Here is a 13,955-nt window from a genome sequence, read left to right on the forward strand (position 1 = left end):
CTCTTGGCAATATATACAAAAGTAAGGCTTATCAAAAGCCACTGACTTAGCTACAAACTACGAAACAGCTATACAAAGAATATAACCTAGGCTATACATTAGGAAACCGAAAATAAATACATTGACCAAAAGATATACTATGAATAATACATCTTATAACAATCAAAGGTTTAAAATTGACTCAAACGTACAATATATATGGTCAATCAAATTCATGTTGGAGGAAGTGTTAAAAAAAATAAAAACCGCCAAAGAACAGCGGGAAAGCAATCCCAAAAATCAAAATCACGGCCAACAAAGGCAATAAATTAAAGCGCAAGGTCCCCCACCTGCTTTTATACACAACTCATATTCGATATCCCCCCCAAATTAATCAATTCCTCAACCACTCCACTCTTCCACTCACATGAACCCGCATTTTCAGATTTCAATTTAAATGAAAAGATTACTCAACAAGTTTTCCCCAATTTTGGCGCCAATATTTCAAATCTCAAATTAATTTCACCGCAATCAGACAATATTCTACGAGGGAAAATCGAAACCCTAATCCCCAAATATTTCCAAATCCCGCCTCCTTTTTCTACCCCTTTTCCTATTTAATCTTTACTGGGTTATCCATTTTTCTTGCGCACAACCTGTTCGACGAAATTCCTCTGAGAACAAATCAAATATTTAACTTACCCAGAAAAAGAAGGAAGAAGATGTATGTAGTGAAGAGAGATGGGCGTCAAGAGACGGTTCATTTCGATAAGATTACTGCGAGGTTGAAGAAGTTGAGTTATGGTCTTAGTGTAGATCATTGTGACCCTGTTCTTGTTTCCCAGAAAGTTTGTGCTGGGGTTTATAAGGGTGTTACTACTAGTCAACTTGATGAATTAGCCGCTGAAACTGCTGCTGCTATGACTGCTAATCATCCTGATTATGCTTCTGTGAGTTTTCTATTTATATTTTTCTGGGGTTTGCTTTAATTGTGTTGTTTTCTCAATTTGATTGATTGTGTTTTCGGGTTTGATTCTGGTGTTTGATGTTGATTTTGTTGTTGTTGTAGTTGGCGGCACGGATTGTTGTTTCGAATTTGCATAAGAAAACTAAGAAGTCATTCTCTGAGACGTAAGTGGTGTTATAATGTTATGATTTGTTTTTATAATTGGAATTTAGATTGTTTGGGTTTTTAATTGGATTAATTGTGATGTTGATGTAGGATAAAGGAGATGTACACTCATTTTAATGAGAGGTCTGGATTGAAGGCTCCTTTGGTTGCTGATGATGTGTATGATATTATCATGAAGGTATTTCTTCAGCGTGATTTTTATATCATTTGATGTATTTGAGTGCAATGTTTAACCTAAATGAATCCGATTTTGTATTGCATATTTTGGGTGATGGTTCGATGTCGTGTTTATGTTGCATATGTCATGCGGTGGTTGTTTGATGTCGTGTTCAGAGCTACTTATATTGCATCGTTCTGCATGTATTGATCTAGATTATGTATTGTGTTGTCATTGATATATTATTTGAAGTTTGATCTAATATAAGTGTTTACATTATTCACTAATTAGCATAATTAAGCGAATTATCATGTACGGAGTAACATTTTTTCCTTCAGTCAATGAAACTTTGTTACTGCTTCAGATCTAACAAGAGAAATGATCTTAGGACAGCGTGATATAGGATAGAAATCTAATACAAGTAAATTAGAACCAAAAAATAGTCTAATGAGGTAAGTTAGTATAATGATTAGAAACTTGCGAATGAAAATTTTGTTGTTAATTTTCTATTGAGACTGGTGTATTGATGAATGGTTGTAATTTTGTATTGTAGAATGCTGCTCAGTTGGACAGTGAGATAATCTATGACAGGGACTTTGACTATGATTTCTTTGGTTTTAAAACCCTCGAGAGATCATATCTCCTGAAGGTTCAAGGGACGGTTGTGGAGAGACCGCAGCACATGCTGATGAGGGTTGCAGTTGGGATCCACAAGGATGATATCGAGTCGGCTATCAAGACATACCACTTGATGTCCCAAAGGTGGTTCACCCATGCTTCTCCAACTCTCTTCAATGCTGGCACACCAAGGCCTCAAGTATGTGATATTAATAAGTTTATTAGTACTGTTTTATGGCTTTAATTTTTTATTTCCTGCAATTATTGTTAATAGAGTATTAACCTTGGTTATTTATGGAAATGACAGTTGAGTAGCTGCTTCCTTATCAACATGAAAGATGATAGCATTGAAGGGATATATGATACTCTGAAGGAGTGTGCTGTTATCAGCAAATCTGCTGGAGGTATTGGGGTTTCTGTGCACAACATTCGTGCCACTGGAAGTTATATACGTGGTACTAATGGGACATCAAATGGCATTGTCCCTATGCTGCGGGTGTTCAATGATACTGCACGATATGTTGACCAGGGAGGGGGGAAGAGAAAAGGTGCTATACTGTCTTTACATCCCATTTTAATCAATTTTGCTTTTGTGTAGGGCATGTTCTCACATAATATGTATCTCTTTATGTAGGTGCTTTTGCGATATACCTTGAACCCTGGCATGCTGATGTATTCGAGTTCCTAGACTTAAGGAAGAATCATGGGAAGGTGTGTTCAGTCATTGTGCTTATTGGCAATTTATTGAAATCATAGATATATGTTATCTCAGATTCTCAGAGACCTACCTGTTGCTGTGAGAAATATTGATATTGCATTATCTTTTAGGAGTTAATGTGCCTCCCTTGTAAGGCATAATATAAATTTACAATTTCTGTTTTCAGGATGAGCAGCGTGCTCGTGATCTCTTCTATGCCCTCTGGGTACCAGATCTTTTTATGGAACGAGTTCAAAGTGATAAATCGTGGTCCTTGTTTTGTCCTAACGAGGCTCCAGGTCTTGCTGACTGCTGGGGTAAAGAATTTGAAAACCTCTACGTAAAATATGAAAGAGAGGTAGCATATCCTTTTTTTTAAGAGGGTTGTTTGCATTGCAATTTAGTGATGGGTTATATACTTGTATATTTGAATAATGCTTTTTGCTGATTTGTTGCATGTATATCTTCTCAACCAGGGTAAAGCAAAGAAGGAAGTTAAAGCTCAAAATTTGTGGTTTGAGATACTGAAGGCTCAAATTGAAACAGGAACTCCTTACATGCTGTTCAAGGTAAGATATGTTCCTAATCATGAAGTTAAACTGTTAAGATATTGCAACATACTTTTCCTTATGGTTTGCTTTTAACCATCTGTTATGTTTTGCAATTTTAGGATCATTGTAACCGGAAGAGTAATCAGCAGAACCTTGGCACCATTAAGTCTTCAAACCTGTGCACTGAGATTATTGAATACACCAGTCCAACAGAAACTGCTGTGTGTAACTTGGCATCTATTGCTCTTCCACGATATGTGAGGGAGAAGGTAATAATAGTTCATGTTTATGACCACCCACCTTTCTAATTTGCAAAAGCTTTTAACTGTTTTTTTTTCCTCTCTTAATAATTGAACTTCACATTTCTGTGCAGGGGATTCCTTCTGAGTCTCAGCCTTCTAAACTTGTTGGAAGTTTGGGTTATAAAAATCGCTACTTTGATTTTGATAAATTAGCTGAGGTTGTTGAAGTTGTTACCACAAACTTAAACAAAATTATTGATGTGAACTACTACCCTGTTGAAACTGCAAAGAGATCAAACATGAGACACAGGCCAATTGGAATTGGAGTCCAAGGCCTTGCAGATACTTTCATTTTGCTTGGCATGCCTTTTGACTCAGCAGAGGTAACATTCTTAAATCTTCAACATTCCTTGCAAACATGATGCAAATTGTTATCCCTCTCAATTGTTTTTTGTGAATTGCAGGCCCAGCAGTTGAACAAAGACATATTCGAGACCATATACTATCATGCTCTTAAAACATCTTGTAAGTTGGCTGCAAAAGAAGGCACCTATGAGACATATCCGGGATGCCCTGTCAGCAAGGTATGACTGGAAATTGAAAGCATTTTTAGTTGCCTTAGGCTGTGATGAATTCCTTTATTTACAAAGCTCCAGTTGCATTTTCTAAAAGCTTATGGTCATTGTTTGCATTACACAGGGTATTCTTCAACCAGATATGTGGGGTGTTACTCCCTCAGACCGATGGGATTGGAGTGCTCTTAGGGAAATGATAGCTAAGGATGGTATTAGAAATTCACTTCTTGTGGCTCCTATGCCAACTGCGTCAACAAGCCAGATTCTTGGAAATAATGAGTGCTTTGAACCATACACCTCCAACATATACAGTCGAAGAGTTTTAAGGTTTGTAGTGCTACCTAAGTCATAGCCTGTCCTATCTGATCCAATTTTATTCTAACCTTAATTTCTTTTTTTTTTGTTCAGTGGTGAATTTGTTGTGGTGAACAAACATCTTCTTAATGATTTGACGGAGATGGGTCTTTGGTCTCCTACGCTGAAGAACCAGATAGTATATGATGATGGTTCTGTTCAGAAAATCCCTGATATCCCAGCAGACCTGAAAGCTATCTACAAGTATGGATTTTGATTATCCTACAGTATATGAATTCCTCTTTACTTTACTTTCTTTCATTTGGGTGCTGACACGTTAAACCCTTTTCAGGACTGTCTGGGAAATTAAACAAAGAACACTGGTTGATATGGCTGTTGATCGAGGATGTTTCATTGATCAAAGTCAAAGCCTAAATATTCACATGACACAACCCAATTTCGGAAAGTTAACCTCTCTGCACTTCCATGCATGGTCTAAGGGTTTGAAGACAGGCATGTACTATTTAAGGACAAGAGCAGCTGCTGATGCTATCAAGTTCACTGTGGATACTTCCATACTAAATGTATTGCACTATTTTTACCAGTTAATTTGTTGATATATTAGAGTAAGTCCCAGTTATCTTTTGCTGACATCTGTTTCTGTGGCACTAAATTTAGGATCCAACCAAGACAGCCGCAGCAGCAGCAGGAGCTGAAGATGACAGTTCAAAACTAGCACAGATGGTATGTTCACTGACAAACCGCGATGACTGCTTGGCTTGTGGAAGTTAAAAAAGTACATGATCCATGTATGCAACACAAGCGTTTATATTTATCATCAGTGCTTGTCTAGCCTAGTAGCCTAGTGGCATAATAATCTGTTTAGGCGATACTTGTTGCTTGTTTGAGATATTCATGTATATTTTGCTGAAAGAATGAATCTGGTCAAAACGACTGAAACAATGTAGTTGTCCAAGCTGGGCATCTTTGTATATAAAGTTTGCTTGGGATATGAATGTACTAGTATTGTTCTTGTGCTTATACTATTATCATTATATAGTGGAATGAGAAGAACTTGTGGCTCTCATTTTATTTTATGATTTTCCATATAATTAAGTTACCTATTATTAATTCGAAAGATTTATATGCTCCGTAGTAGTACTCGTACTACGTAGATTGGTCCCAAAATTGAAAAAGGCTACAAAAAAACACCTGTTTTGGGACTTTTGAATAAGCTGTTAAAGTAGAGTAGGGCAAAATCTTATACTTAGTAGGAGCATCTTGAAGGAGAATTATCCTTTTTTTGTGCAGTCGTTTTCCAGAATGATCACTCGCTTTTTGTAAATTAATTAGAGCAAGTGCCTAATCAATTTTTAGCTTTTAGGATTGCAACTTACTAAGTAGGCTTGAAAAGTTTTGATACATCTAAAGGGGTTATCAACTTACCATGTTGCAAAGGTGGATTAGTTTCAGTTCCTCTTTTAAATATTACACAAATCTTACTAAATTTATAGCGTACATTACGTACATGTTGATCTAATACGAGTATAAATCTAAGGCTAAGTTCTTAAAATCAATCATATGTATATATTTTTTTTTTTAAAAAAACTCAGAACTAATCAAGTAAGTTAAGTATGTATAATAAGCCCACGTGGAAAAAATATACTATGCATTATTCAAATAAAAAAAGGTACGTACTTTACTACTTATTTGACTCGTAATTGTAATAGAAAGACGAATTTATGTTTTGATAGTAAAACGGTACAAAAATGTTCACATCATAGATACAGAGAACTGAAGGAGGGACCATAAAAGTTTGGAGTTTTGATGTCGGTTCCTAACGGGCATTGGATTGCTGCTTAATCAGGTTTGGTCACTCTCTCTAGTCTGTTAGATGGTTGTAGAAGCCGACCTGCCTTAATTTGGAAGAAACAGTTGATGTTAAAATGTTGACGCTGTTTTGCTTCGTTGACAACTTAACGTTCACACCGTGCCTCCTCTCTTAACCTCTCATCTTTTTTGACATCTTTCCTTTTAAAATTAAACATCCACGAGTCAAACTTTGACTATTTTAATCACTTTCCTCTATTAACTATGTCAACTCATTATAATTGTACCATCATGATTTGATTTTTTTTAATTAATTATGCAATTATAAAACAAAATTGCTACTGTTCAAAAAAAAAAAAAAGCTAAAATTTAATGTTTAAGACAATCAAGATCCATCCTATGTGCTGATGAAGTCGTTCTTATCGACACTTTATATGAAATTTGATACGAAATATTCTCTATTAATTTATCTAATATGATAATCCCTTTGTCTTCTTTTTTTCTTTAAATGTTATTTTTACTTTGACGGTAATTAATTACTGACTTTTGAGCGGCCACAATAAAATTGTGGCCATTGTATTAAATTAAATCACAACCGTTTATTTTTTATTGACTAACATGAACCGCTGATATAGTTTACTTTTTATTTTATTTTATTTTTAAAAATTTTAATTAAAGAAAAATACGTAAAAGAAAATACTCCAAATTTTACATCATACCATTCAATTAGTTAAATCTATCATAGATCATAATCAGGTGCAAATTGATCAGAGCAAGAAATAAGCATCTCAATGATCCAAACCAATTGGCCACCATTAAGTCCTTTGAATTTGACGAGCGACAAATCGACCTTGGCCAAATCTTCTAAACAATCAGATTTTTCCAATTATTCTCCAACATTTTTCTTAAGTGCGGAGTGATATGGGTGAACAAAGATAAAAAAAAAAAGAAGTGAAGGGAAAAAATTATTGAGTAAACAATGAAGAAACTGAAAGAGAAACTGATAACGTGATTTTTTTTTTGTCACTGTTTTTTTTTTCAAAATTAAATAAAAGAAATCAACGGCTTAAATTAGTCAATAAAAATAAACGGATATGATTTGATTTTATACAATGGCCACAATTTTACTGTGGCCATTTGAAAACTATCCCTTATAAAAAAAAGTCAAGTATGACGATTTTCTTTATCATTCCACATGCAATCAGTAATTGACAATTTTTAAGGACGAAGAGTGTATAGATCAATATACTATGAAAAAAATAAGTACTATACGAATACACAGCAAATAAAATAAAAAACAGTTGAGAATTGCATTAAACTGATTAAAATTATGGTAAATTAATCAAAGAATTCCACGATACGTTGAATAATGAACATTGAATTATTTTTTACATATCTGTGTCCTACTTGGCCTTTTTAGTATCAACTCCAAATTAACCACTTGCAAAAATAAGCTAGTAGCTAGAAAGCCAAATCCAAGTTGGCCAAGTACGAACCCAGAAATTCCTTCCAAAATTAAAATAAATAAAAAAAAACTATATTTAAATAATAACTGTAATATGTACTAGTATAATACAAGTACAATGCTTTTTCTTCCTATGGAAGCATAAATCCACATTATTATTTTAAATTTTAAAATTCAATGGCGGCGTCTCAATCTAAATTATTTCGTATATATATATAAATGTTTGCTAGCCATTTATTACATAAAACCGTCAAAATTATCTAGAAGTTTAGAAATATATTCAGCAGTAGTATTAAATATTAAATACAGAGTTAATTAAATTAAACCCTTTGTTAATTAATGTGTGTATATTTCTCAGAAGAAAAAAAGGTGGCGAAAAGAAGCAAAAGAAATAAAGATGGTAACTTTGAAGAAACAAGTATTATTAAAATGAGTAATAATAATAATAATAATACAAGTAGCTCAATTGAAGAAGAAGAAGGAATGAATATGATGATGAAAGAGATATTAAGTCCAATGATACCGGGTTTTAGTAGGGAAAAAGAAATGCATGAGATGGTTTCTGCTCTTACTCATGTTGTTTCTGGTGCTGCTTCTTCTACTATGATGAGTAATGATTATTATAGCCCGTGGTTGTCGTCGTCGTCGTCGTCGTCGTCGGGTTTTGGGGTGAAGAGAAGGCATGGAGATGAAGAGGGTGGATCATATTTGGGTGTTGAAGGAGATGGAAGTTTGGTTTCTTCTTCATATAATCCATATCTTCCTCTAAAAGGTACGTCTCTTTAGTTCTTATCTTCTAGACTTCACTAAGAATAATCTTTTTTGTTTTTTTAGCGGTGGATTTAAATTTATACTGTTTATCTTAATTTACTTGTATTTATGATTGTATCAAGATTAGGGGACTAATATCACATGAAATTATATATTGATTATAAGTTATTAGATAGATTGACGAGTGAAATTATACTTATCGTTTATTCTGTTCAAATATAAATCATATACGAATAAGAAAAAATTTAAATTATGTTCACGTAATATGCACTTTAGATGAAATCTCATACATCAATCTTTAAGTTGAAGTAAAAGAGATAATTGTGTTAAAAAGAATATAACGTATCAAAGGTCGCTAAGCTAGTTCATGCATTAGTGTTCATAAAGCTAAGTAGTACAAATTGTATTAGATGTACGTATGAAAAAACTTAATAAAATTATATTAATAATTTTTTTTTTATTATTTTATTATTATTATTATTATTATTATTATTATTATTTTTTAAGAAAAAACACCTCACATACAACTATACTTGAGATAGATGCAATTTTCGGTGTGACAATCATATATATGCATCATGATATTAGTACAACAGGATGGCATTATTTACCAAGTTAAGTTTGGTTTAGTGGTAAGTTTGTCATTTTACAACCAAAAAGTTGTGGGATCAAACCCCACTAGAGGCAATTTGGGGTAGGGATTTCCTTACCCTTCCCCCCACTCCCAAATTGTCTTGCCTGCTAACCCGGGTTGGATTGGACCTGTGAGAGGTTTCGGCCCGGTAGAACCCTTCTCCTTACCGTAAAAAAAAAAAAAAAAAAAAAAAAGATGGCATTATTTTAGATTTTTAGGTATAATTGTATGCGTTAATGCATGTGCTGCTATCCCTACATCGGCTACCTCTATTAATACTTTTTATGTCATAAAATGCATAATATATAAAATTATTTGTTAAATATACATTTTATTTATTCTAAGAACTGTATTAATATACGTTTATGAGCAAGAATATTTATAGATTGTAGAACAAACAAACATTAGAACCATTATCTGGTGCCAGTGACACGCTAGCTAGCTAAATACCTGTATACAGTACGTATATAGTACACCATTAATCCATATTTTACATAATCCCTTTAAAGTTTGTATACATAAATTATTTAAATATTCATTATGTGATATGTAAGACATTAAACGCGTGAGTTTATCAGTAAGGAATATTTTTAATATAAACGATTAATATAATAATAGAAATAAATAAATAAAGTACGATGAAATAATATTGTATTGATGCTATTACATACATGCATTGTACGGAGTAGTTGTTATGTAAACTGAAATAGAATAACTATGTTTAGACTTAGCTAATTAACAACTAATTAATAATATATTGTGTATTACTTTATGCATCTCAAATTGGGATAATGCATGCTGTCTTGTCCATTTGCTAGAGTGATCCACTGTATTGTGATCACAATATATGCTAAATGACTAATTTCCGTGTTCCAAATTCCAGTAGATACATTTAATTTAATTTGTACTATAGATTTGAATAATAATATGCAACTAAGATTCTTAGTACTTAATAATTAGTGCAGCAAAACCTTAAACACGGTGCATAGAAATTGTCATGTTTTAAGGATATAAAAAAGTCCTCATGTTGTTCTATCGATTGTGGCTTGCCGACCTCTTTCAATATGTTTCATTTGTAACCATCAACCTATCTATATGGAAACACTTTGAATTTAGAACACTATTTTATGAATGTAGGGTACGGTTTCTAGAATATATCTTACTAGTTAAATAAGTTTTTGTTAATTCTCTGCATTGTATTACGAGTATGAGAAACTGATAGCATTATCACCCCAATTGTCTTCCTTATAGCACAAAAAATGTGTTTTGATTGCTATTATGTACAAAGCTTAAGTGTCCAAATGTCCAATATCTAGACTTTGCAAGATTAGTGTTTAGATAATTGGTTCGGCTAAACTGTACTAATACAACGCTACAAACTATGATGACTTCGACAATACATTCTAATTCGCTTAACAAAAACCCTTAACATTAATAAAAAAATGTCACTTCCTCGATAACTTGAATACTTTATCAATTAAACTAGTTATTTGAACACTATTCAACATGCTTAGTACATTACTTTGTGCAATTTTGATGAAAATATCCTTTTAGTTTCGAATCTTGTGATGTAACACCACACATACAATGTTAATGAATACGATACTAATATAATTTCTCTACTTGCAGAGGGACCAACAACAACAACAGCAACATTCACATACACTCATCAAAATCCCATTAAAAACGAAGGCACCAACATTACAGCACAACCACAAGTTGGAGCAGAGCCATGTAGAAGAAAATACAGAGGAGTTAGACAAAGGCCTTGGGGCAAGTGGGCAGCTGAAATTAGGGACCCTTACAAAGCTGCCCGTGTTTGGTTAGGCACTTTCGACACTGCTGAGGCTGCTGCCCGAGCTTACGACGAAGCTGCCGTTAAATTCAGGGGAAGCAAAGCCAAACTCAATTTCCCTGAAAATGTCACTTTTCAGCATAATCCGGCGAATATTCCGGCGACCCATTTCACCATTTCCAATTCTCCGGCAACCCTTTTGGCTGCTCCTCGAAATTCTGAAGAATTAGTGCAAAATCAACCATTGGAGTTTTTACGAGAAACAGAGGATTACAAAGATTATATTGATTATTCAAGATTAATTAGTGGTTCATTTGATTCTAATCAAGGTGATTATAGGTCATTAAGTTTATTAGATCAAATGCTAATGTCTTCTTCTTTGTCTTCTCCTCCGCTTCCGCGGCAACAACAGGGTGGTTCCTCTGTTTCATTACCTTCTTCATCAGTGTCAACCTCACCATTAGCATATCCTACGGATGAGATTATTCCACGTGGAAGTCAAAGGAAGATGGAGGAGTCTAAGGATTTATCATATAATTAGTATGTTCAATTATAGTAGACTATAGAGTATAGAAGTGTTGTAGTAGTTTGTCTTGTATTTGTGTTTTGGCTCTGTTTTCCCCTGTTTCTTTCTTTTTTGGGGGCCTTTTTAGGTTTGACTTTGATTAACTCATGGTCAAATATGGAATTATTTTTATGTAATACAACTTAATTAAATACTTAATACACTAGTAGTTTTAAATGGAGGATAATTACTTGGCCCAGAAAAAGTTGTCATGTGTCTCAAGCAATGACGCAATGTTGTAAAGTTGCAATAATGCCGTTGCAATAATGCCATATCCTTAATGCTTATTAATACCAAAAAATTAAGTTTTGCTCATTTTTTTACTTCAATATTTTTGCTTTGGTTAAGGATATTTGTTGAAAAGAGAAATTGGGCATGACTATTCATCAATAGCTATAAGATAAAACTTATTGTTAGCTTCGTCTTCACTTGTAATAGTTTTAAAATATTAATATATAATATAATATATGCGCTCTTTATATAAAGATATTGATGCTTAGAAAGAACGCTTAAGAAGGATAGAGTTGCTAAGCGAAGATGCTTCTTCTAACTCTGCTTCTTCCAACTCCTCCCATGTATTGAAAATAATGAAAAAGTCAAAATTAACTAAATACATGACTACATTAAGGATAATTATGGTTAGAAATGGAGCGATTATTATTAGTATTGTCTATATAAAAAATAAAAATTATATTCTTATAATCAACCGAGTACAAAATTAATCCACTCATAGATTACATAATAATATAATATATTAAATCTATGTATGTCCGTAGAATTAATTGAAAAACACTACAACAAAAATAACTACCACTCCATTCCTTCATTCTAATTTGCATTATATGTGGTTTCATATGCACATTTTTTTTTACCATCTTTAAACTTGTATTTCGTTTATTAGATTTATTAAATACAAGTCATAAAAATTTGATATATGTATTATAAAAGGGAAAAAAAAAAAAGCATTACTTATATCACATCATCATCAACAACAACAATAAATTCTTAGTCTTAAAATGATTTGGGGTCGGCTAACATGAATCGTCATAAGGAATCGTACAATATAAAGAAATGGACATAACAAGACTATCATTTAAAAGTCTTTGAAAGAAGGTGAGTAAAGTGAGTAAACGGAAGAGCATTTAAGAAAAATTAAGGGAATTTTAAATGAAAACCAAGAAAGTTGAAAACATAAGGTTTGAGAAAACTTTATCAAAGGAAAACGATACAATTCATAAAACACATTACTTTTATCACATATTTGAAAAAAAAAAAAAAATCTATTGAGTCTTTTACATTATGTAGGACGAATTTAGGAACGGATTTGCTAGGGCCATATTCTGTTCCTTGCCCGAAAATGCTAAATGTTATGTATTGACTTGTTGTCTTTACTTTGTTAAACTAACAAAGAGTAATTGGTGGAGTTGGTTTCTAATATATACGGAGTATCATGTTGTAACTAGTGTTTAAAAATCAGAACTAGAAATTTATTTGTTAGTTAAGTGGTGCTAGGTGAGGTTTTGACTTGCAAGTTGTTAGAATGTTAGTCTATGATCCATTTTATTCGAAGGAATAGATTCAGTTGTTTCAAAATTTCAAAGATCATGAATTGTTTAATTTCAAGTGGATAAAAGTTACTGTAGATAGTTACAAAGTGTGCCTTTATCAAATTATTCAAACTTATTGTTTAAAAAAAAAACAAAAATTATTCAAACTTATAAATTGCTCTACGTTGACTCCAGTTGTTTTATTATTAGCTTTGACTTTTGAAAGTTCTGGTAAACTATTTTTTATTGTTTTATTTTTGGTCAAATATATATGAATTTTTGATGTGAAAACTGTGAAGGATCACTGTCAAAACTTGGTACTTCATAGGTCAAAATCAAAGTTGTAGTTCAATGATTTGATACATTAAGCACGTGGGATTACTAGTAACAAAAGTCGTATAAGATATTCAATTATCCAGAAATATTTTTTCAAGACTTCAATAAATGTACTTGAAGAACTTTACAATTTATAAAACTTTTTACGGGTCATTTGTTTGGTTTAAATTTCAACATGGCATTAAGACTTGAAAGGACAGTAATACACTTATACGAGTGTATCAAAAACTTTGGGTGAAAGTGGGATTTGGATTAAAGATACTATACCTATCTTCTAACAAAACACGAAACTTTTTTTTTTTTTTTTTTTTATTGATGAAGAGAAAGACCTTATCAGGCTAGAACCTCTAAATCCTAGGTCCAAGTTAATGAGAGTGGAGAAGGACCCAAATGGTAGAGGAATACCAACCCAAAAAGTGTCTCTAGTATATGGGGTTTGATTATACAATGGTACAACCTATTGATTGTGAGATACTCCATATAAAATTTTCCACTACATTAAATCTTGTTTGGTAATAAAATTTTCCACTACAACGTCATTTGTTGTTTTAATGTTTCTATATAGTGTATTCTGGTATTGATGTCTTACATTCCCGTTAAAAAAGAAATAAATTACATGTATTACATTCTCGTCAAAAAATAAAAATAGTGTTACATTATTGTATTGCAAAACAAGTGTACTTCTAACAAACGACAATTGAAAATGAATAAACGGATTACATGTAATAACCTTGAAGTCTTTAACTTGTCTTCAACACATACTTGAA

The 13,955-nt window shown here is 32.6% G+C and overlaps 2 protein-coding genes across 2 annotated transcripts; both read left to right on the plus strand.

The window, feature by feature from the left end:
• Positions 1-360: 360 nt before the first annotated feature.
• Positions 361-5,312, plus strand: LOC145563241 (ribonucleoside-diphosphate reductase large subunit-like). Its single transcript, XM_081623685.1, has 15 exons — positions 361-929; positions 1,049-1,110; positions 1,202-1,289; positions 1,822-2,085; positions 2,194-2,434; positions 2,521-2,597; positions 2,771-2,941; positions 3,060-3,152; positions 3,254-3,403; positions 3,508-3,759; positions 3,841-3,960; positions 4,076-4,278; positions 4,360-4,509; positions 4,598-4,829; positions 4,924-5,312. The coding sequence occupies exons 1-15, from the start codon at positions 702-704 to the stop codon at positions 5,035-5,037; spliced, it is 2,445 nt and encodes an 814-aa protein (XP_081479811.1). The 5' UTR covers positions 361-701; the 3' UTR covers positions 5,038-5,312.
• Positions 5,313-7,969: 2,657 nt separating this feature from the next.
• Positions 7,970-11,434, plus strand: LOC145564616 (ethylene-responsive transcription factor ERF110-like). Its single transcript, XM_081624885.1, has 2 exons — positions 7,970-8,312; positions 10,575-11,434. The coding sequence occupies exons 1-2, from the start codon at positions 7,970-7,972 to the stop codon at positions 11,279-11,281; spliced, it is 1,050 nt and encodes a 349-aa protein (XP_081481011.1). The 3' UTR covers positions 11,282-11,434.
• Positions 11,435-13,955: the final 2,521 nt, after the last annotated feature.

The sequence above is a fragment of the Chenopodium album genome, chromosome 10 (assembly GCF_948465745.1).
Source record: "Chenopodium album chromosome 10, dcCheAlbu1.1, whole genome shotgun sequence".
Taxonomy (NCBI): Eukaryota; Viridiplantae; Streptophyta; class Magnoliopsida; order Caryophyllales; family Amaranthaceae; genus Chenopodium; species Chenopodium album.